Raw genomic sequence first — 25,700 nt, 5'->3', positions numbered from 1 at the left:
GTGATTACCATTTAGCCTAGAGTAAAAAAAACAAATTAACCTTGGCTATAGCAAAGTACATGGGAGGGTCACACGGTCTGACCTAGGCAGCCAATCAACTGAAGAAATAAGCAGCTGAAGGAATGCTCCTTAACCTAACCTTACCTAGCAGGGGGGGGGAGGGGGTGGCTGGGGTAAGTCATTGCTCCGTTAGCACACTCGTCAGTACCCCTTTTGCCATCAAGCTTCTTCGACTATTGGGCATCAAATCTACCCAACCGACCTTAGAAACGAACGTGGATAGCCTAACCTCCCATATTCTTCAGCAGTCTACCATAGTTAATAAAATACGGGATGCAAGGTAAATGAGTCATCAGCCTGACAGAAAGCCTTGGAAAGCTCCGTACACCAATGCTCAACCTTATCAGTTTCCAAAACATACAATCCAAAACATAAAATCCAGTTGACAGCACTGGTGGATTTCTGAATAAATAGTTCAAACGCATCATTGACAGCTTATGTTCAACGGTATTCCCGGAATGATATAAAATGGCGTAAGGCCGAAACCAGATGTTACAGCAAGTAGCCCAAATTAGAAAGCTGCAGCACAGACTGGCCTCAGTTTTTCTACCGAAAAGATTAGCCTACTGCTTCTCGACATTCAAATTATCATCAATCATTCAAACCAAGTACTCTACGTCATTACAATACCTGAAATCATATCACAAGGGTCAATTTGTGCGCCGGAAAGAGCTTCCACAATCGATGAAAACTACCACTGAGGTGACTGAGGTTGGAGGAACTCGGGAGGACGACGACGTTCCGAGTGAGGGGCTGCTGCTGTCAGTGAGTCGGCTCGGCGGCTGCCTCCCTCCCTAACCTCCCCCCCCCCTCCTCCCTCTCTCCGTCACAGAAAACGTCCACGAGTCACTTTAACCTCAAGGGAAGGGGGACTGAACAATTCTGCATAGCGACTAGCGCCCGCGAAAGCGCGCTCGTACTCACACATGCTCTAGCATATCCTTATTGCACAATTGTAATAAAATCGTTTTCTTTTCATTGACAAGCGAATGTCTTCGAAATAGCAATGAAGTGGCGTCTATGAAAGTATCAGAGAGCCTTTTGACATTGCATTGCAATTTGCAATTATCTATATAAATTATAAAATATATGCAGCATTCTTCACGGGAGTTACAACTTATACGCCCATGATCCAGTACGGTGCCTATGACTCATAAGGCAGTTTTTATACCACTAATGTGTTATCATACATATTTTTCTTATACAAAACTACTCATGCTCCTCATGTGTGTGTGTGTGTGTGTGCAATCATGTGTACACACACACACCAATACTATATATATATATATATATATATATATATATATATATATATATATATATATATATATATATATATATATATGTGTGTGTGTGTGTGTGTGTACAAGTCTGCGTGTACACACACACACACACACACACACACACACATATATATATATATATATAATATATATATATATATATAATATATATATATATAAAGGTAATGCCACGGAGGGAAATGAAGAATGAGAACTGCCGAGATCTTCCGGTTCTTAATGACCCTTTACTAAAGGCAAGACTAATCAGAACAATGAGAAACACAGTACAGGTAAACGGACATTACATGATTGACAAAAGGTCTAGTCACTTAAAGAAACGAAAAACCGCCCGTGGGCTAGATTAAAGATTTAAAAGCAACCACCCACACATGTTCACAGGTAAGTTAGTCAGAAAACAAAAAAATTTGTTTTAGGAACGGATAGTACAAAATTAGCAAAATTAACTGTAAAATGTCCCTCATTTAAAACTCATACGGAAAGCAACCCTATGAACTATCCAAGTGTATCACTAAATTGTTATCCCTGTTACATGGAACAGACTTCAAATGCATTATTTATCCATCTGAGAAAAAATCTCATTGTATAAATTGGGGAGATATCTCTGAAATTGCTAGGTCTAATGATCATGTTTCAAGAAATTTACTGGAATCAGCAATTCTACAAATCACTAATAAAAAAAACCCAAATTTTAGTCCGGAATTGTACCATTTGGACCCATATATTTGTAAAATATTTATGAAGGACCTTAAAATAAATGAATTAACTACAATTTAATTAGTCCCTCATGTTTCTATTTATATTTTTCTCATGCTCGCTATAGTTATATCTTAAGTTCGTTTCTCACTCATTGTCTGAACACTTTTGTAAATTAATGTAGTTATTAATACAAAGTGTATTGTTTTTCGAATTAACTTGCCTTTGACCAGTGTTTGGCCAAATTAACTGTAAAATGTCCCTCATTTAAAACTCATACGGAAAGCAACCCTATGATAACTATCCAAAAGTATCACTAAATTGTTATCCCTGTTACATGGAACAGACTTCAAATGCATTATTTATCCATCTGAGAAAAAATCTCATTGTATAAATTGGGGAGATAACTCTGAAATTGCTAGGTCTAATGATCATGTTTCAAGAAATTTACTGGAATCAGCAATTCTACAAATCACTAATAAAAAAACCCCCCAAATTTTAGTACGGAATTGTACCATTTGGACCCATATATTTGTAAAATATTTATGATGGACCTTAAAATAAATGAATTAACTACTAGTTAATTAGTCCCTCATGTTTCTATTTATATTTTTCTCATGCTCGCTATAGTTATATCTTAAGTTCGTTTCTCACTCATTGTCTGAACACTTTTGTAAATTAATGTAGTTATTAATACAAAGTGTATTGTTTTTCGAATTAACTTGCCTTTGACCAGTGTTTGGCCACTCTTTAATCATTAATCTACCCTTAGGGATTTGGCTAATTTTGTACTGTCCGTTTGTATATGCCTCTTTGTTCCTAAAACAAATTGTATTGTTTTCTGACTAACTTACCTGTGACCACGTGTTATATCTGTAATCTAGCCCACGTCGTTTTTTCGTTTCTTTTAGTGACCTGGATCTTTCGTTAATCCTGTAACGTCCTTTTATATATACTTACCTGTGCTGTGTTTCTCATTGTTCTGATCAGTCTTGCCTTTAGTACAGGGTCGTTAAAACCGAAAGATCTCAGCAGTTCTCGTTTTTCATTTTCACCCATGGCATTACCTTTATTTAATATATGTAGAATCGTCTGGTAATTTTTACCAGATACGTATGCAGTTATAATAGTCACAATGTCATCTTATCTCCTCAGATTCTTTGCTCTGTTTTGGATACACTTGTCACTACAAAGCCTGGAAATCCAATTTCGAAGAAATGGGAAGAAATCATGATGTCAGGTAGCGGGAAACGGACATTATGATTTCTTCATATTTCTTTGAAGTTGGACCTCCAGGCTTTATAGCGACATGCTTATAAAAAAGAGCAAAGAATTTAAGGAGTAAAGAGGGCATTGTGGCTATTATCATTACACAGACACACAAACACACACATACACACACACATACACCACACACACACACACATATATATATATATATATATATATATATATATATATTTATATATATGAAGGTAAATGCAATTAAGAAGAAAAAGTGAAACAGTGGAGTGGTTGCTAAGGTCATCTGTCAATTATATGAGCTCTCTTGCACTCTTACTTTTATATTTTTCATCAGTTTGCTAGTAAAGGACTGTGTGTCGAAAGCCTATCAAGAACTCTGTTGTTTCACCACTTTTCCTTCGAGGCATTTGCCTTTATTTATACAATCGTGTTCCATATCTTTGTGACTCAGTTACTCACACACACATATATAGTATATATTAGCTGACCAACCCGGCACTGCCTGGGAAAACTCTGACTGACATTTGATAAACTCTCCCTCTCTCCTCCCAGACCCTCTCTACTCTCTCTCTCTCTCTCTCTCTCTCTCTCTTCCATTCTCTCCCTTCCCTCTCTCTCTCTCTCTTCCATTCTCTCCCTTCCCTGTTAAGATAGTTGGTTCATTTAGATTGTTCTGCATTTTTGACATTTTATATTTCACCAATTCTCACCCCTGAACATGGACTTGATGGGCATCAGGAGTGTCTCTATTAATCTTAGTGACCTCAAAAACTTTGGATTAGGCACTAATATCCATCAATTTTGACATTTAATTCTTTACCCCTTCTTACCTGCTTCCTAACAGGCTGAACTTAGAATTAAAGGACATCATTAGTGCCACTATACATTTTAGCAACCTTGAAAACTATAAATTAGACACTAATATCTGTTGTTTTTGCCTATTTTTACATGTCATCCCCTTCCCACCCCTTTCTTATCAGGGATGAACTTAAACTTAAAGGGCATTGGGAGTGTCACTATTCATCTCAGCTATCTTGAAAACTATGGATTAGATACTAATATGTCTCTTTTTCGGTTATTTTTACATTTATCCCCCCTTTCTGCCCCTTCTCAATCCCCTCTTCTATTTTGACTGAACTTGGACTTGAAGGGCATCAGGAGTATCTTTATTCATCTCAGCAACCTTGATAACTGGATTAGATACAAATATCTGTCATTTTTGGTTAATCTTACTTGTCACCCCGTTCCTGGCCCCCTTTTCACAGCTCCCCCTGATCAGTGTTGAACTTCGAAAACTATGGATTAGACTCTAATATTTGCTGTTTTCAGTCATTTTTACATTTCACCCCCTTCCCACAACGACCTTTTGCCCAACCAATAGTCTGATTTTAATTCTGTATTCACTATGATCTTTGCTGGTTTGATATTGACTTATATTTCAAATTTCACCAAAATTGGTTAAGAAATGTGGATTTGCATAGGATTCATACAAACTAGCAGACATTTTCTGGTTTGTATATAGATATATATACATATATACGTTAATAAATAAATAAATATATATATATATATACAAAACAGAAAATGTCTATAAGTTTGTACGAATGCTATCAAAATCCATATATATATATATATATAATATATCTATCCTATATATACACGTATATAATATGGATATAAATATCTACTCTTAGAATATATAAGATATATGTATATATATAATATATAAAATATATATATAAAATATGGACCCATATATATATATATATTAATATACATATATATGTAATTATATATATATAGATATATATATTATATATATATATATATGTATATATATATATATATATATATATATATATATATATATAGTATAAATATATATATATATATATATATATATATCTATATACGTATAATATATATATATATATTATATATATATATATATATAATATATATACCAGATGACGGAATCAGCCTTGATTGAATAAAGACAGGTAATGAACATCTCAAATGGCACCTGGGATTCAGATATTCATAAATAAAATCTTCCTTCAACCAACACTTAAGAAGATTAAAGTGTAATTATCAGTGGGGGTGACCTAGTCAAACAGCTTATCTGTGGATGGATCTCTTGGTATAAATACTACCTTTTCTGTAATTTTTCTCACTCATTACCTACTTGAAGAGAGAGACAGAGGTTTCTGAAATATAGTACCTACTTTCTATATTTTGGTGTTTTTATGGGGTCCTTTTAGTATTATTATATACTCTATATATATGTATATATATTAAAAGAAGCCCATAAAAACACCAAAATATAGAAAGTAGGTACTATATTTCAGAGACCTCTGTCTCTCTCTTCAGGTAGGTAATGAATGAGAAAAGTTACAGAAAAGGCAGTATTTATACCAAGAGATCCATCCACAGGTAAGCCGTTTTACTAGATAACCCCCACTGATAATTCCTCTTTAATCTTCTTAAGTATTGGTTGGAGGAAGATTTTATCAGTGATATCTAAATCCCAGGTGCCCTTTGAGATGTTTGTTACTTGTCTTTGTTTAAGCGAGGCTGATTCTATCATCTGGCTTTTGTACCAACATTTGCTGCTATAAATTTTATGTGACACATTCCACTTCATTCTGTGGTTAGGGTTATTTATATGGTTAAAAATAGCTGAGCTCTGTTGGCCATACCTAACTGACTGTTTAGGATGTATCAGTCTCTGGGGAAGTGATTTTCCTGTAAAACCGATGTAAGATTGGTCACATTCAAGGTAAGGAATTTCGTAAACTCCTGTGTCTTTGGGGATTGTCTTTTGTTAGACGTTAGTCAAGGATTTGGCTAGGGTATTTGGGTAGGTAAAGGCAAAAGGTGTGGGATTATTATTTTATTGTTGGGTGTCCCTCTGGTCTTGTCTTGAGGGGGTCAGTAGAAAATTACGTTTGCTTTATGAATTGCTTTCTCAATTATAGGGTCAGGATACCTTAAAGATGGAGTACTGCTCAGTTACAAATGTTATTGTTTATGCTCTCCTCTGACACGCACACACACATGCACACACACACAGAATACTATGCACTCACCCATTTTGTTGAGCGGCTTCTCCACTTGAGGCGGACGACACATTGGAGGCTGTGCTGCGCCTACGTGCAGGCGTATGTGACGGGGTGTGGGTGCTGCCATGTGTAGGTGCAGGAGACCTGGCCTTGGTAGATTTGGGCGTGGTGCTCTTCAGCGACTGTTTCGAGGATCCAGCAGAAAGATTGGAGGTCTTTCTTGGTGACCTAGAGGTATCTGACTTGGCGGATCCATTGGACTTAGCTGAAGCACTAGATCGGACTGACAGATTTGACCTGGTCGATGATGCATTAGATTTCGCTGAAAGGCTCGACTTGGCTGATGCACTGGACTTGGCCGAGGCAGCCGATTTGACAGAGTGGAGGGACACTTCGCTGCCACAAGGTGAATTGGTCTTGCCACAACGCTCTGCAAAAGAAAGAAAGAATCAGTGAACAAAACTGATTTGGATACGAAAGGAAAGGTGTTCAGGCCCTAAACCTAAATGGTTCACAAAGAGAGCAACAGTATACTCAAAACTTTGAGTTTCGTAATGCAATTATGGTTTTAGTAATACAATTAATTCCCTTCAGAAACTGTGTAATGTTGTGAAATGTATATTTTTGTCTTCAGATTCCCATATTTAATGATAATATGTTTAAATAATATATAATTCCCTGTTGAGAAGGAACATAATTTCAAGCGAAGAGAGAGAGAGAGAGAGAGAGAGAGAGAGAGAGAGAGAGAGAGAGAGAGAGAGGAGGTTAGCTATGGCCGCGAGAACAGCCCAGTTGTTCAGTACTTCAAACCGCTGACTTACGGTTAGGTTGTTTGGTCGAGCCGGTTTAGAGCGCAGTTGAGAGATTCATTCACGTACCCGATCACGTAAGAGAACGCCTTATTGCATCAGATCCTTTGGGGAACTTTCCATACAATGATATCATTTCGTGTTTAGTTTTATAATTGCAGATACTTTGCTATGTAAATGTTTAATAGCACTGTTAGATTAATTCTTATCCCTTTCAATTTGTCAAAAGAGGACTTATCGACTCGTAAGTAGTTAATTGTGAATTGGAAAATTCCATGACATCACTAAGATGACGTAATATGTTTTCGTCTCGAACTTGTATGCTCCACCGCCCATATACACATATAGAACGATTCATTCCACTTTGTGTGTAAAGGAGGCCAATGTCTCTCTCTCTCTCTCTCTCTCTCTCTCTCTCTCTCTCATAAAACATTGATTTTCTACCTTAACGTACTCATATTTTGAGATTGGTCACTCACTAGGTTTAATTTCTTTGTAACATATTTGTGGAATCTGAACAGACAGTATCATTATTATGTTTGTGTGGCGCCCAAATAAGTGTTAATTGATCCAAAAGGTCCTTTCTGAGTGAAAAAGTGTTTGGATAAAATTATTACTTTTATACAGTTTTCTTTTATTTTGTTCTTTTGACATGTCCATTTTGCTTGTTTAATGTTTGTGCTGTCATTGCTTTTAGTGCTTTTCCCATATTATTCTGTTTTTATATTCCCGTTTTGTTTAGTTAATTTGAATATTTCTTATTGTATAATTGTTTTAATCTCACACTTGTGAATTAATTTGCATTTAATTAAATTTCTTTTCAAGTTTAATTCTTGTTTTATAATCTAAATTTAGCTTGAACAATTTTAAATTTTATTAATTAATTTTCTTGATAAAATTTATAATTTAGATTTAATTTTGTTAATGATCAATTCAAGAATTAATTAAACTTTTGTTTTCAAGTAATAATTTCCCTGAGATTGTGAATTTCACTTATAATTTCTAAAATTAGAAATAAATGTTTGTATTAAAACTTATACGAGCATTTTATTAATCCACCAGTTTATTTAATTTTGTTTAGGTAAAAACATAGATTGCATAGATTGGTAATTGTGCTGTTTTCCTCAAGTGAATCAGAAGCAGGGAAATACTTAGATTTAAAATTGTTGAAGGAGTGATGCCCTTTAATTAAGATTACCTCACACCTGTTATGATGAACTAAGGCTGAATTCCTAAGTGATTAATAAGTTCTATAAGGGATCACTGTTACCTTCAGAGTATTCAGTCGGAGTATTTAGTCGTTTTGTATTTCTGAAGAAGGTTCAGGTGTCTGGCTGTTGTGAGGTAACTAGTAACCAGGTACTTGACCAAAGTGTGCACCAAGTATAAGTGGTGTTCCCGACCCAGGATTAAAAGTCTCTTGCTCTATCAAGTAATTGTAGAAACCAGATGCTTGGCACTTCGTCACAATATATATATATATATATATATATATATATATATATATATATATTGTGACGAAGTGCCATAAGGTAATGCCACGGAGGAAAATTAAGAACGAGAACTGAGATCTTTCGGTCTTAACATTGAGGAACACAGCACAGGTAAGCGTACGTAAGCAGACATTACAGGATTAACTAAATGTCCAGGTCACTAGAAGAAACGAAAAAATGATAGCTCTGTAATTGCTAGGTCTAATGATTGTGTCAAGAAATTTACTGGAATCAGCAGTTATACAATTCACTAATCAAAAAACCTAAATCTTAGTCTGGGATTGTACCATTTGGACCCATACATTTGTAAAATATTTATGAAGGACCTTAAAATAAATGAATTAACTACTAGTAATTAGTCCCACATGTTTCTATTTATGTTTTTTCTCATGCTCGCTATATTAATATCTTATATTCGTTTCTCACTCATTGTCTGAACACTTTTGTAAATTCATGTCGTTACTAACACAAAGTGTATTGTTTTTCGAATTAACTTGCCTTTGACCAGTGTGTTTGGCCACTCTTTAATCATTAATCTACCCTTTGGGATTTGCTAATTTTGTACTGTCCGTTTGTATATGCCTCTTTGTTCCTAAAACAAATTGTATTGTTTTCTGACTAACTTACCTGTGACCACGTGTGGGTGGCTGCTTTTAAATCTGTAATCTAGCCCACTTCGTTTTTTCGTTTCTTTTAGTGGCCTGGACTTTCGTTAATCCTGTAACGTCCTTTTATATATGCTTACCTGTGCTGTGTTTCTCATTGTTCTGATCAGTCTTGCCTTCAGTACAGGGTCGTTAAGACCGAAAGATCTCAGCAGTTCTAATTTTTCATTTTCCCCCATGGCATTACCTTTGTAAGGACAACGCTTTTTCCCTATTTTCATTGTAGTTTCCAAGTTATATCACAATTTTATATCTAACTATGTGTACAAATTATAATTTAAGAATAATATATTAATAACCATTCTCAAAGTTAGTATTTGTAAAATATTAGGCAATAAAAATATATTATTTTATGTTGTTGATATAAAGGAACTTTTTAATAATTTTGTTTAAAAATATGTTTTAAAATATATATGGAATTAAATGTTATATAGTTCACTGTAATAATCATAGTTATAAAAAAGTATCTATAAAAATAAAATTCTCATGTCATCAGTCGCGTTGTTCTTACTTCCATCTGATAGAGCATTCCGGGGCCTTTCCGCCGATGTATAACACATGCAATTCCATTATTTGTATGCCTTAAAAATATCTAAATGTATGTCTGTAAGAAAACCCAAATCTACTGACGGACTCAATACGGCGCCACAGTTTAGGCCTCTGAAAACTCCATGCGAGGACGACACTAACGCCATTAACAGACTAATCACGACACTGCTCCCCAGCGTGTTTTGGCGTTTATTTCAAGAACGGGTAGCTGGGTGGTCAGCCAACACAAAATTCAGGCGGTGGTTCAGAAACATCCATCCGACGTCGCGGCCTCCTTTGCCTCACTTGGGTGACGCCAAATATCTTCTCGACCTGCCGAACCTGCGGGGCCTCCTCGGTTCTTCCCCCGGTGCCATTGCCACACCTGCAAGTCCCCAGACGACCTCCCCTGCCTGCCGACGCCGCTACGGCCGGTGCTACACCCAGGGACGTGCTGTACCCACCCGACGTCGCTGCAACACATGTGGGCCTGCTCGGCCCCCCTGACGGTTCGCTGTCTGTGGGCCTCTCCTGCCTACCGACGCCGCTACTACACCCAGGGACGTGCTTTAACCATCCGACGTCGCTGCCGCACATGTGGACCTGCTTGGCCCCCTGACGTTGCTGCCTGTGGGCCTCTTCAAACCCTCGATGCTGCCGTTGCTCCTGGGCTCGCTCGGCCTTCCAGACGTCGCTGCCACTCCTGTGGACCTGCTCACCCTTTCCGACGCCTCTGCCTGTAGTCCTCCTCGGCCCACTGACACCGCTGCCACGCCTGTGGGCCTCCCCTGCCTGCTGATGCCGCTACCTGTGGGTTTCCTCGACCTGCTGACGCCACTGCTCACCTGTGGTTCCGCTTTGCACGCGGGACGCCGCTGCCGCGCTGGGGACTTCCTCAGCTCAAACCTACGCTGCTGCCGCACCTGGGGATCCCCACGGCCCGTCTCACTCCACCACCACACACAATGCAGCTCTCTCTCTCACAGTCTTGGTCGCCCCGACGTACAGTAGAACCCCTCAGGCTACTGCAGGGAGGCATCCTGTCAGTCAGCAAAACCGGAGGACTCTACACTCGATGACGCCCCACAAGAAGTGTCACAAGGACACAGGTTCGCCCCCTGCCTCCAAGATTGTCATCCAATAATTACTCCATAATAATTTTCTTGGGGTGGAGTATTTGTAAGGACAACGCTTTTTCCCTATTTTCATTATATCCGATCATCAAGTCGCATTGTTTCTCACTTCCATCCGATAGAGCGTTCCGCAGCCTTTCCGCCGATGTATAACACATGCAATTCCATTATTTGTACGCATTAAAAATATCTAAATATATGTTTGTAAGAAAACACAAATCTACTGTCTGATCCATTTCTGTTCGTGATGCGAGACTGTACTACTATCCGTCCACACCTGTCTATGTCAACCCAGTTTGTCTGTAAATAAATCATCATTATCCAGCTACCTGTCCTTAATCTCTGGTCCGCACACCTTTATTTAGACCCAACCATTAGTATCACGTCTCATGTATTTTCGTGATCAAGTTGATATATAGTATATATTAATATATATATATTATATATATATATATATATCTACTATGTTATATATATTTATTATATGCTGCTACTTTCATAATGCATATATATTCTCTTTGACTGTATGAAATGTTAGAAAAGAGTTTTGCAACATTTTCAGATTCCTTATTTAGCTTAGAGTTATAGGATGTCTAGAAATGTATGTTCAGATTTTGTATAACATAATGTAAAACAGTATTACATAGAATGTGAAAAGAGAGAGAGGTTTACTTTGTCCGTTCCAGGCTAGAAATTGTTTCGGTAATATGTCAACACTTCAGATTAGAGGAACTCGAGTCTCCATTTTGTTTTCATAACATGTCAATCTTACCCGCTTGGGTCTGTTTCGGAAGAGTACGTCTTTGTTGAACATTCTACGTACAGGACTGGTTTCATACGTGTATGTCTTTGCCGATAACCACGTGAAGATTTCACGAATTTTCTGTAAAGTTACGTCATATTAGAAGCTTCTAGAAGGATTGCCCCATCTTTCGCAAGCCCCAAAACGTTTTGTGCAACGAAATCCACCGTTCAGATTCCGTACGAAAAGAGAGCGTTTATTACAGACTTTGAATCCCTGGCGTACAGAGGTCACTTCCTCTCTCTCTCACCATACTTGATATTAACGTAAAGATTTAATACTTACTGAATGGTCACTCGTAATTTTAGATTTCGTCTTTCTTGGAGTTATTTAGTATTATTTAGTGCTTTTTGTGGAATCTGAACAAACATTGTACAAGTGTGTAACGGCATCTTTTCTTTTGTGAAATATTGTGAATTGGTGAAATTTTTGGAGTTAGCTGCAGCAGAAAGAAAATTGGTACCAAGGTGATGTTATTGAAAGTTTATTAGTTGCAACTAATAGTTACAGTGTTTGGGTGAAACATTTACATTTTTTACACATTGCAAAATTTTGTGTTTTGTGTTTGTTTCATTTAAAGTGATTTTTTGTGCATTTATCCATTTTTCTTATTGAGGTGATTTTTGTACATTTATCCATTTTCTTATTGAGTGTTTTTATTTATATTCTGTGTGATTAGTGCTTTTTACAATTTTGATATTTTCCATATTTTTCTGTGATGTGTTTTCATTTGCATTCACAATTTAATTAACTTAACTGTTTTCAATAATTAATCGTTGCACATTTCATTGAATTTAACTTTTGTGAATTAATTTGCATTTACTTAGAATTCTTTTCAAGTTTTATTATTGTTTAGCACTTGTGAATTAATTTCAAAATTTTAATTATTGCTTAACACTTTTAAATTTCGATTGAATTAATTTTCTTGAATTTTGTGATAAATTAATTTTGATTTAATTTTACTTAAGTAATTCCAGAATTAATTAAACTTTTCTTTGTTTTCAAGTAACGGTAAATTTCCCTGAGATTATAAATTTCACTTATAAATTTTGAGTTTGATAATAAATTTTTGTATTTAAAATTTTTATACGTGTTTTCTTTTTCATCAGTATACAAGTATATTTTTGTATAGGTAGAAACATAAAGTGATAATTGAGCTGTTTTCCTTCAATTTACTTGAAATGAGTTAGAACCAGGGAAGTACTTAGACTTTTGAAATCAAGGAAATGTCTGGCCAGTTGTGAGGTACTCATTTAATGATTGGTAAGTATAATAACCAGCTACTTGGTACTTCATCACAATATATATGTATGTATATACATACATACCTTTTTACAAGCACGCACACGCAGATTCGGTATGTAACGCCGAATTTTCTCCATCACGGTGAATATTTCCTTGAAGTCGAACTGCTATGGGTTTTTCGTAAGTACAAAATGTTGCCATAAAAAGAGACTTAACACTGCAGATCATTTTCAGATGCAGCCTCAGAGACCTGAACAGAAGTATTTGCTAGGAAACTTGTACATATTGCCACAGAAGTGGAAGCAATGTGAAAGGATGACCCACCTTCGTGTTCGGGAGTATGTCGATCAGGAGAGCGTGATGACCTATTCGGAAAAGATCTGCGGGACGGGGGTCGAGAGGGGGCCGATGACCTGCTACTGGACGGTGTGGAGCCCCGTGAACAGGGCCGCGAGGACTCGCGGGATGACCCTCCACTGCTATGTTGATGCTGCTGCTGCTGCTGTTGCTGCTGCTGGTGGTGCTGTGAAGAAGAAGAAGAAGTGACTTTGAGTGATATGTGCAGCTTCATTAACAGCTGAATTAGCTCTCTTACACGTTGGGAGTTATTGACAGACGGCTGGCAAAATTGAGATAACTATGCAGATTTTATATTATGATTTTCGTTCTTACATTTTGCAATTTTTTTTTATGTTTTGTGAACTTTGAAATCTTAATGGGCGTGAAGAGTGCAGATATCTTAATGCATTTATTCTTCCTGGATTTCAAATTTTAATTTGGTATCTTAGCTTTAAAACGAATAGTAATAATAAGATTTTCTATAGGTATTATTTTTTATTTCTCCCAAAAAATTTTTCCTTTGTATGAATGACCTATATAAAGGTAATTTTTGCGTAGCTATCTATGAGAAAGGTAATTAGGGCTCGCAACCTCTCCACAGTACACGTGAACGCGACCGAGGAAGAACAATAAGGAAAATAATTGTCTTTCAGGAAAAAGTCATGACTTCTTGCTAGGGTGGCCATTTCTAAATTTCCAAAAAGGAGGACACCTCATACGCGTGTATATGTATATATATATATATATATATATATATATATATATATATATATTATATATTGATTTATATATATAATATCTATATATATATATTTTATATATATACTTATATTATATTATATATAATATTATACATATATATATATATATTATAAGAGAGAGAGAGAGAGAGAGAGAGAGAGAGAGATGAGAGAGAGAGATAATGACTTTCACTGCAAATGAAACTAAAAAAAAAATGATATTACTGAAATTACTGTAGGTACATATAAAACTCATTCGTCTTCTCTTCCTTGTTGAGCTGAATGTTTATTTCTTGTATTTCCAACACAACCTCTGAGGGCTGGCTAGCGTATAAGCTTAGTTTTCAGTTGAAATTTAACTTGGCAAAACTGGATTTAATGTTTTTACCAAAGTAAAATCAGCTCACTACCTGCTATCAAGCCTGAAAGGGCAGTGGTCGAATGGATATATTATCTCGCTGATCTAACAACTGTGGACTCCCGATTGTTGACCAGCAATAGTTTTAGTTTAGTTTGTTATCCGACTGTGTCTACTGACCTTAGACCCGGTTTCGTCATTATCGTTTTTCTATTTTTTTTACCTCTTCATATACCTCGTTTATTATTTTTTTATTTCTCTCCCCTCAAAGGAGGACAAATGCACGTCCTCCCTAAGGTTGCGGAGGATGGAGGACAAAGGGCTCAAAAGGAGGACGTCTGGCCACCCTACTTCTTGCTGAAGTGTCATTTTTTTTATACATATATATATACGTAAAGTCACCCTAAATATCTATTTTTGAAAGAGAGAGAGAGAGTGGCGAGGGGGCGGGGGTGGCGGTGGACGTAGGGACGGGGCCAGGGCTTCATTAGTCATTGGTTGTCAAAAAGATATCCATAATTTTCGCACATCTTTTCCGAAAGAAACTTGTCATTTGGGAAACTAAAATGTTTCAGTGTTAAGTAAAATTTTGGAATCTACATGATCGATATTTAAATCATTTCATCGATCCCTTCCATGGACACTTCTCTAAAACCTAGAGCGGAATGCATAGGACGGAGATGGTGTTTTCAAAGGGAGTAAGACTACAAAGCACATTGACAGAGTCAGGTAAATAAATCCTTAATGAATAAGGTGGAAAGGCAGAGGTAAGCTTTGAACCAAAAAATGAAATGAACACAATGGCTGCTTTGACGCATTATACACACCCAAGGGAAGCGCAATATGATGACACTACGTGAAACGACTCACAAAGGACAAAACAAGTCGACAAAAGCACAACCTTACCAACTTATTTAATCCCTTGACACGAGAATCAAGCACACCTAGTGCCCCCCCCCTCCCCTCCCATCCCCCTCCTCTCACAAACCTCAGAGAGAGAGAGAGAGAGAGAGAGAGAGAGAGAGAGGAGAGAGAGAGAGAGTCTACCGAGGAAATTTCCTTCGCGTATCATCAGATACTGCAGCCAAAAGCATAAACATATACCTTCCAACAGGGAGGGTCTCGGCTTGTTTTTGGACAAACCTGGATAACTATTGATACATTTCAAAGTAGTATGAACTTTGGGCAATTGTAAGAACAAATCCAGTAATGCGTGCTCGTCCTGTACATGTAATGATATATATATATATAGTATATATATATATATATATATATATATATATATATATATATATATATATATATATATATATAATGGATGTATGTGTGTGTGTGATTGTGCCACATACACTTTGACATGCATTGAGCAATTTCAACCAAACTTGGTATACATATAACTTTGCATCGGGGAAAGAATACTGTGGTAGTAAGACATCACTGGCACCAAATGGTTGGGTTGGGGGTTGGGGGTGAGAAAGGGATGAAAATAAATATAATCGAAAACGACAGATCTTAGAGTCTAACCCATAGTTTCCGAGGTCATTGTGGGAACGGGTGACATAAAAATAACCGAAAACGACAGATTTAAGTGTCTAAACCATAATTTTTGAGGCCGCTGGACGAACAGAGACACTGCCAATGCCCTTCATGTCCAAGTTTAGCCCCAAAAGGAATGGGGGTGAGATGTGAGGAAATATATAATGTTAAAAATACTGGTGAATGTAACTGAAACAATTATCTTAATAGGAAAGAGACAGAGAGAGAGTTTACAGGTTGTCATTCAGAGTTTTCCCGGGCAGCGCTGGGTTGTTCCGCTAGTATATATATATATATATATATATATATATATATATATATATATATATATATATATATATAATGCGTGTGTGTGAATGTGTGTGATGTGTGTGTGATTTTTTATTTTAATATAAATATCGTGCATATATTTTTATGAAACAAACTAGGCGTCAACGAACGTGAATAAAGAGCTCCAAATGAATTCAAAATTCGTAAGAAAAGAGGTAAAGAAGTAAGGAAGAACAAATAAGAAAAAAGGAGCAGAGCCGATTCTATAAAATATGCCACACTTAAACATTTTGAATGGTATTTAATTAGTGCCGATTAAGATGAAGAATCGGCGAATGTATCAAGAACAACTAAATCAATGAATAAATGTATAAATACGAAAGACAATGCAAAGCTGCAGTACAGCACAGGGTTTGACAACATTGGTTATAATCTAAGAGCCAGGGGTCATTTTTTTTTTGGAAATGATCAGGTGTTTGAGTGGTATCTGTGGAAAACTTATACTTTGGACTATTAGATAAGCCAACTCTTAAGCAAATCGCGTGGTGGGCAAGTTCATGAGGTCAGGTCAAAGGTCAAATGCAAGTAAAGTTTTTCATCTCAATAATTGTACTTCGATCAAGATTGCTCGATTATGGATAAAAGTATCGAAATGAGGTTTTTGCGTTTTAAAGCTTAATGATAGATCGCTTTTTAATATGTTGGAAGTAAAATACCTATGAGCAGTATTTCAATAAGAAAAATTGCCATGAATATCGGATATAGTTGACTTTATAGTTATCCATAATTTTATAATTTATTTCTCTACATGAGATCTTTTCTTACATATTATAGAGAATTTATTGGGCTAATCACTGAACTTTTCAGAAATAGGATTCCTACTTCGGTCGTTTGTGCGTGGGGGCAAAAAGATGACCATGGGTGCAGTAAGCGGTTGCGGCTGACGACCCCCAATCACCCTCACACCATAATAGTGTTATGAGCAGGATTTTTCCTTCTTCTAATACCTGTGTTTGAATCATATTCATGGAAGGTAAGTTATGCAGCTATTGCAGAAATCAATATTTATTCTGTTGGTAGTTGAAAACCACATATCTTTATTTCCACAAGAAAATTTCAAATTATATTAAGTCTTAGCTTATATGCAATTTAAAATGCCATGTTGATTTTTAGCACCATTTTGGTACTTAATGAACAAATACTTCTCATTTCAAGTTTATTTCTTTTTTAAAATGTTCTCTTCTTTCAGTTAGAAGCTACCATAAGAGCCAATAGGTGACTCTTTAGAATGTTGTTGCATCCCCTGCATGATGTTGCAAGGATCTTAAACCCTCATGATTTCTTTTTCTTACGCATGAAGCCCCTTAGCCGCGTGAGTCATCGCATAACACTGGCGTAAAGGTGTATTGGTATAGTGAATGAAAGATGGCACAAAACTTGAATTGAACCCAGAAAGTAATGTTTTTTCTTCTGACCATTAACTGCAACATTGAGAGATAACGCAAATTGATTACTTTTTCTTACGCATTCATCAGTCAGAGACTAATATCAAAGGATATTGAACGTGTTTTCCTAATCTTGCTCTGCTTTGGAACTATGCTTCCGTTCTTTTGGAGAATAACTGCTCAAGCCTCTATACAAATTTACACTGGATTCCTCCCTATTGTCTTAGGCAAGGCTTTTCTAAGATGTCAGATTCACGGGCAATCTGCATATATATATAGATACTCGAAGTCTTTGATAGCGACAAATGGAGCAAAGTGGAGGATGCTGCTCAAAAAGGACTGTCACGCCCACAGGCATCTTCATCAAAGTATTGGGCAATATCGACCAACCGGCCAGAGAATCTGTCCGATACGTGTGGCTATCATAGTTCTGCTACAGTAGGCTTACTGCAATATCAGAAGAAATATCAATAGGGACAGTAGTCTGGATATCAACAAACATGTACCCCTGAGAAGCCAGAATCCACTATGGCTACCTCTTATTATCAGCTGTGAGTACGACAGTTCAAAGTTTAGGGTTAAAGAAGCTGCTGATGACTGAATAATGTTGGAGAAAATTGGAAACATTTTGGTAAAAAAGTTAGCCTAGCAATGATGTGTAAGAAACAAGGGTTAGTTTTGTATAGTAAATCGGTGTTCAAGGAGGAGGCATTTTGAAGGTCAGTAAACTGTAGTTCTTTTGACGAGTTTAAAAGTGAAGAGGCGGCTTATACTCGGAGATCAAGGTATCCTTAATGTTGTAAAATCAAGCCTTCTCTACCAGTATCTTTATCAGTGAATGACTTCAAAGAAGGTCAATCCAAACCACCAGACATACTTATAAAACTTCTTGAGATTTCATATTGTTGAAGCCCCTTTCTGATTCCGGAGCAAGTACATCAGAATTGCAGAGAACTTCAGCAGCTCCAGATGAATGAATCTAGACTATATATTCTAAAGAAGAAGCGAAATGAGCCATAGCTAAGTGAAACGGACCCATACAAATGAACACATCGTCATATCTTGGTGATTCTTGGGCTCGAAGGTTTAATGTCTTGGGCAGTGGAACTGGTATGTCCTCTAACCCTTTCAGAAGAATGATCTTCAGATCCACAATATAAAATCTCAAGAAACTTCATAAGTACTAGTATGTCTGGTGGTTTGGATAGACCTTCTTTGAAGTCCCATACTGCACCCATGGTCACTCTTTTAGCTCCCACACACAAACGACTGAAGTAATCCTATTTCTGAAAAGTTCAATGATTAGCCCAATAAATTCAATATTATATGTAAGAAAAAAAAAATCTCATATAGCGATAAATGATAAAATTGTGGATAGCTATAAAGTCTGCTATCTTCGATATTCATGGCAATTTTTCTTATTGAAATACTGCTCTTAGGTATTTTACTTACAATATATAAAATAGCGACCATTCATTAAGCTTTAAAATGCAACAAACTTCATTTCGATATCTTTATCCATAACCGAGTAATTTTGATTTAAGTACAATTATTGAGATGAAAAACTTTTCTTGTATTTGACCTTTGACCTGACCTCATGACCTCGCTCACCACTCGATTTGCTTAAGAGTTGGCTTATCTAATAGTCCAAAGTGGTACGATTTTCCAGAGATACCATTCAAACACCAGGCCATCTCTAAAAAATAGATGACCCCTGGCCCTTGCTCTATGCTCTACTACAGGATCATTCCACGCGAAAGACTAAACGCGGAGCAATTTCATTACCTTGAAACAGAGGCGCAGATACTCCAACGTATCAAAAATAACTGGAAGGAAGGGCTTTTAAGAAACCCCGTATGTTCAAGACCTTTAATGACCAAAGCAGTAAAGGTGAACAAAAGCGGCTCAATCATTATTCTGGATATGAATGTAACTACAAAAATATCTTCTCATGGAGAGACCATTTCAGATGTTCACATTTATTTGACTAACGAAGCCTTTGGTTAGTCCTAGTCAGACGACCCCCAAACCATTTTTTTATTTTTTTGGTCTATGGTGAAATAAGACATCTATCCTCTTCAGAGGGGGAGGAGGGAAATGGCTAAGGCAACTAGAAGAATTATTTCAACGGTGAAAAGTGATCTTGCGTGCAGACCAAAAGGGAACATAATAAAACTAAACGAGATAAAGATAATTCTAGGAAGTGACCGGTTGAAATCAAGATTCGGAAATATAGTAGCTACCTGGCAGGTTTTCAGATTCACTACTACTTCCCACTACCCGTTTCGGATCGGAAGCACCCCTTTATTCCAGTCCAGGCGGGAATTTTCCCCATGTATGGACAGTAGTACAAGCGAACGGTGATCCAAGCCTTACACCCGTGTTTCACTCAATATAAACTCAATTGTATATAAAGGATCAGTCAGTCACACGTTCAATATTTTGAGAAAGTAAAAGATAAAAGCAAAAATACACTAAAAAGATATAAGACAAAATATTGTCTCAACTCGTGATTCAAAAAAGCATCACATTAAACGAAATTCGTCTGCCGTTGTGGACGAAGATTAGCATGTTAATGAATGTCTTTCAAAACGCGCTTAAAACGGATAAACGTGAGCCTTGGCCAACGTCACAAAGATAAGCGGACAAAGAACTTAAGAAAACGGGAATTCCAAATAAACGAACAGTTCGTCGGTTATGATGAAAATTTCATCTAATCATTGGTTGAAAATGGGGTACTGTCATTATCTTTATGACGGAGAGGAAACCGATGCAACTTCGAGCAATGTGTCAAGTAATCTATCATAAACTGACACAACGACCTTCCCCGTATGATTGGGTATGTGAAAGTCTCAGCACCATTGACGTTTTGGTACTACATCGAAAACGAAGGACACAACACGTCTCAACGAAATTAGGACGCTGTTTTTTATTTTTTATTTTTAGGAAAAACGACAAACAACCAAGGCTTTCTGATCTACACTATCGCATCTGTCCAGTGTTTTATTTTCTGGATAGAAAAGAAGCGAACCACAGTCCAAAGACGATAAGTTCCGTAACGGGAAGCCACAGAATATATCATTACAACCCAAATGCAGAATACAGAATGCTTGCATGAATCAAGTACTATGGGTGAGTTAGCCCAAACTGTCATGTTTGCAAATCTCGTCTTATTACAGCGATTTGCATATAGTTATTACAGGCACTGACAAAAAAATAGATAGGGAAAAACTAACTAGATTCTGCTCCCTCTATATGCTGCAGGAAATTGGGGGTATCCCAGCCGAATCCTAGTTCAATAACGTTTGTTTCATGGAGAGACTATTGTTGCTTCCGACCACAGAGATTTCCTTTTCTCTCTTACTCATTATAGAAACTATCTTGTCTCTTACTCATTATAGAAATTATCTTATCTCTTACTCATTATAGAAACTATCTTATACAGGCGTCAGTCTTTGATGTACACATATGTTCCAGTTAATTATTAATTGATATAATATCTTTCGGCCTTACTGAAGACAAGCGCTCACATTTTATTATTCTGGATCCAATCATCATATTTCTCTGAGCAGAGAAGGAACTACTGGAGATTTTTGTACTAACGATTCTTGTTGGACGTGAGTGACTTAAGAACATCTTTTCTTCTATTTTTGATATTTGGAGAGCATGGCAAAAGGTGTTCTCTGCCAAGTGTCGAACCTCTGGTTTTACTCACTCTCTGTGTCATAGTAAATTCTACCACAGTGTGCCTTGCGCGGGCACTGTAAGCTGTACCAAAGATTCTTTCCAGTTACCCTGTCGGTCGTTAAGTGCGTCGTCTGTCTTTTTATTTTTCGTCCTCTCCTCTGCTCTCTTCCCTCGTTGAAAAGAGAGCTTGCTCTCTAGGCCAGCCGTAAGAGCACCGAAAAATTGAGTCCTCGCTCTGGTTGCACTTCTTGGTCATAATCTGCAAAACCCTTGGTTATTTACCTAAGTAGCTCATATTTGAAGTCAAATCACTTGTCATTCACAATTTCTGTCTTTTTGTCGCCCCTTTTTCTCGTCTTTATAAAAAGCTTTTTCCAGTCTGCCACTTTTCCTCTTCACGATTCTGCTGACGCCTCATCTCTTTTCACCTGCCAGTCATCCGGAATCTTCATCCACATCTCAAAGTATATATTACTTTTTACCTCCATCTTGACGGCTTATCTACATAGATCGGTGTTTCGTAAGTTTTTACTTATTTCCCTTCTCTTGTGTTCAGTATTTCTCTTCTGTCTGTATTTGGGTGTGCTAGCATTTTCTCTATGAATAACACACAATTCATTCACTTAATGACCACAACCTATAGTGTGTCACCAGATATGATGGAAGTGCACTGCTGGGCCAATATATGAATCTTTCCCTCAAATATCTTACCAGAGACAAATTTTTTCCGAAAAAATTCAGTCAACTTATTTGGTAGCAGTCAAGACATTCGCTCACGCGCATCGGGCAGTTCAGTGAAGCACATTACTACTCAGAGAAGTAAAACTGTTGTGACAGAAGTAGTGAAAAACGAAAAACTAGTTGAAAGGAAATAGTACATTTATCAGGAGAATATAACAAAGACGCTGATTAGAGGAATACAATTCTAGGACCAAATGAGAGAGAGAGAGAGAGAGAGAGAGAGAGAGAGAGAGAGAGAGAGACGTAAATCCTTTGACAAGTAGTCACAATATGCACGGGAAACAAAGCGTCCTTTTTCTTTCATAATTTATCGAATAAGAAAGCAGTTCCCCTGAGCAAGTAGAGAGCAATATAATTCCAAGGACAAACCAATGTCGTCATGCAAGACGAGTCACCCCCGTCGGCTATAACAGATGTCGCATGTCAAAAAAAGTGTTGGGTAAGTGCTCATTGTAACAACCGCAAACACTTTCCATTCCCAGATTGGTTGTTGAAGTTGCTGAAAAGTTAAGCTTTAAGCCTTTAGGTAAGTACCTGAACCTATGTAGTACTTGCTTCCTGACTGCCAATATGCGGACAGGAAACGTTTAGCTACTTAAATCCGAGGCAACCTCGTGTATGGATGAATCCAAGCGTATTCTGATTGATTTCAGTGTTGCCTTTAATTTTGTTAACTATAAAGTTCTTATTTATAGATTGTTATCTAAGAGCTGAAGGCGATGCAGTTCATCTCATTCCCTTATAAGGGTCCGGCAATAGAGAGGTGATGATATTTTCAGTGAGCTGAGAACAGCCTCGTTTGTTCTTCGTCAAGGAAGTACTCTGGTAGCTTTGTTGTTTTTAGCTTTTATTTGTGATATGATTGTTAGACTAGAAAATAAGATAATACATTTTGCATTGATTCTACCCAAGATGCAGTAAAAATGAATTGGTGCTCGCCTTTGACAGAGATCTGCAGTTGGGACTAGAGTCATTTAAGATACAAAGTTAAACTCTGGCAAAAGAAGGCCTTCATTGATTTCCATTTCATTGCACGTTTTGAACAGATCATCTCGTACTTAAATAATCAGTTCTTGCAGTAGTTGTTGTGTACTTTGCATCTAAGGTTGCTATTTACATCGGTAGCCTCCTTGAACTACTTGGTTTTTAGGCAAGATTGCGCAAAGTAGCCGTTTTCTTGATCTAGCGATGGTAATGAGCATTTAAGTTATCGCTGGAACATATCATGTTTAATCATTGTACTTTACTGCTTATATTCCAGGAACCTTGAGAGCATCAGCATTCATGTTTCATTTAGACTCTGCGTTTGTCTTATTGCCCAAAGCCAGAGGCCTATCTTAGTTTTCCTGTGCAACTGAAGTGGTCCTCCCGACAAGCTCATAAATTCAAGAGAGAGAGAGAGAGAGAGAGAGAGAGAGAGAGAGAGAGAGGTGTGAGAGAGAGAGAGAGAGAGAGAGAGAGAGAGAGAGAGAGAGAGTTTAGCCAAATTTCTTCATGGCACTGAATCACTAAATCAAGCACTTATATTTCTCCTTGAGAAAATGATCAACAGAGCTAAACTTTAATTCATTATTATCAGAAAGAATAAAAAATAGATAAGATATGACAGTTAACAATAAGAAGCAATTTTTCGAAGAAAATGAAAACTGGAACAACAAAACTAGCAGCAGTATCCCAGTTATTTCCGACAGTGCTATTCAGGATTGCATTAAAGAGATTAAAGTCTGAAAGTAAACCGGCCAAAAATAACAAGCACGCGTGCATGGGGGGCGGGGGGAGAGAAGCCCTCAACGGCTGTAAGTTAGCTGAAGAGGAAAAGGACAATAGATTTGCTCTCTAATTAACCTGTCAAACGCTTTAGTCCAACTGGAGCTTAGGCATGCAATGCCAGGGTTCCAGACTCCAGGGCAACTTCCCACGATAACCCCCACTGACAATTGTCGTCACGTCACCTGCACAATTACCCCCAGAACAAACTGAGCCCAGCCCCTGCATTGAACAATTGCTCCCATTAAGAAAAATGATGAGAAAGAACATCTTGTGAGGGGTGGAGACGAATAAAACTTTTTGTGGTTTCCTTTTCATGATTTATCTGTTCCCAATAAGAATGATTCAGTCGTAGGATTTTTATTCTTATATCCTACTTATCAGAATGTGGAAACTGTGAGAAGTCTCTCAAAACGCCACACATTGTAGTTTTAGAAGTCTTGTACGGTGTTTGCAAATCTAGAGAAAGTTTCTGAAAAGGCGGTGCTGCCATATGTCCTGCAAGCGTATGCTTGAAGATGTTGGCGAGTGTTTTTGTTCCTTCTTCAGCAATGTAAGCAATTTCTATTTATTTGGATGTCATGGCGTAATGTTAGCTGATATGTGGTTATGCTATCCTTCCAAGGAGTTATTAGTGCAAAACAATTCTTCAACCAAGCAATCATGCAGATTCCATATGCTGACAGTTAAACAGAGACCGCCTGGTATGTCGACGTGTTCCGGTAATGTGATACTTCATGTGGCGTAATCTCTTGCAGGGTTTCAAAAGCGTCAGCCACTTTATCCGGTGGGGTGAATGCCAAAATTGATAGCATATGAAAATTCGGGGTAAAGTAATCGTCAGTATGGTATTTTCCCTGCAGTTCTTCAGATTGCAGCTTACAGATCATGTTTTGCAATAAGTGGCGTTTCTTATAGTCGTAAGATATTACACTATTTGCCAGATTTCCCCGCTTCATACAGATGTAGCCGCCATCAGAACTAAGGTTGCCTTTACCACAAACGAGCTCCATGACTGGATGATATACGAATCAGATGTAGGTGCGCTGTGGAGCAGTTCCAGCACTGGATTCAGATTGGTCGTTTTATTCCCTAAACTTGCCAGTTTGCTCATGTTTATTTTGTTCTTCTATGGTGTGTTTTGTAACAGTTTTCTTTTAATAGGGACAATCGTCAGGGGACCACTTGTCCTATGAAGGCAACTGCCAGCGCCAGGGAATCATTGACAACGGCAATTATTCGGGGTAAGCTGTGTCGGGGAGTTCTGATACCCAATGCCACAAGTACAACACTGTATATATATTATATATATATAATATATATATATTATATATATATATGTAGATATATAGATATTAGACATTATATACATATATATATTATTTTATATATATATATATATCTATATATATAATATATACAATATGATACATATATGTACATCTATGTATGTATGTATATATTTTTATATATGTAAATATATATTCATATATATAGATACATACGCGAGCGCGCACACACACACACACACACACACACACACACACACACACATATATATATATATATATATATATATTATATATATATATATATATATATATATTATATAATATCTGATTTTGGTATCTTTTTTATGATTACAGAGAAAGCACATTGAAAAAACCTACAGTATGCAACATGGTCATTGCCATACCCAAGTCTTGGGATGATGTATCTGGCAAAAAAAAAACAAAAAAAACATCGACGTTAGATATGCGCAGTACAGCGAGGAATTC

The 25,700-nt window shown here is 37.0% G+C and overlaps 1 protein-coding gene across 15 annotated transcripts in view; it reads right to left on the bottom strand.

Moving 5' to 3' along the window:
• Positions 1 to 25,700, bottom strand: part of LOC135217998 (DIS3-like exonuclease 2) — a 445,369-nt gene that overhangs the window by 44,399 nt on the left and 375,270 nt on the right. For 14 of the 15 annotated variants that reach the window (XM_064254129.1, XM_064254137.1, XM_064254139.1 and 11 more), the window contains 2 exons: positions 13,364 to 13,562; positions 6,392 to 6,794 (listed from right to left, as the gene is read on the bottom strand). In XM_064254129.1, coding sequence (XP_064110199.1) covers positions 6,392 to 6,794; positions 13,364 to 13,562 — 602 coding nt within the window. Of the gene's footprint in view, positions 1 to 690; positions 848 to 6,391; positions 6,795 to 13,363; positions 13,563 to 25,700 lie in introns of those variants that run through there. The other variant, XM_064254144.1, reaches the window with a different exon arrangement.

The sequence above is a fragment of the Macrobrachium nipponense genome, chromosome 9 (genome assembly GCF_015104395.2).
Source record: "Macrobrachium nipponense isolate FS-2020 chromosome 9, ASM1510439v2, whole genome shotgun sequence".
Taxonomy (NCBI): Eukaryota; Metazoa; Arthropoda; class Malacostraca; order Decapoda; family Palaemonidae; genus Macrobrachium; species Macrobrachium nipponense.
Note: the sequence above shows the minus strand (reverse complement) of the source record. Positions and strands in the feature narration are given on the sequence as shown.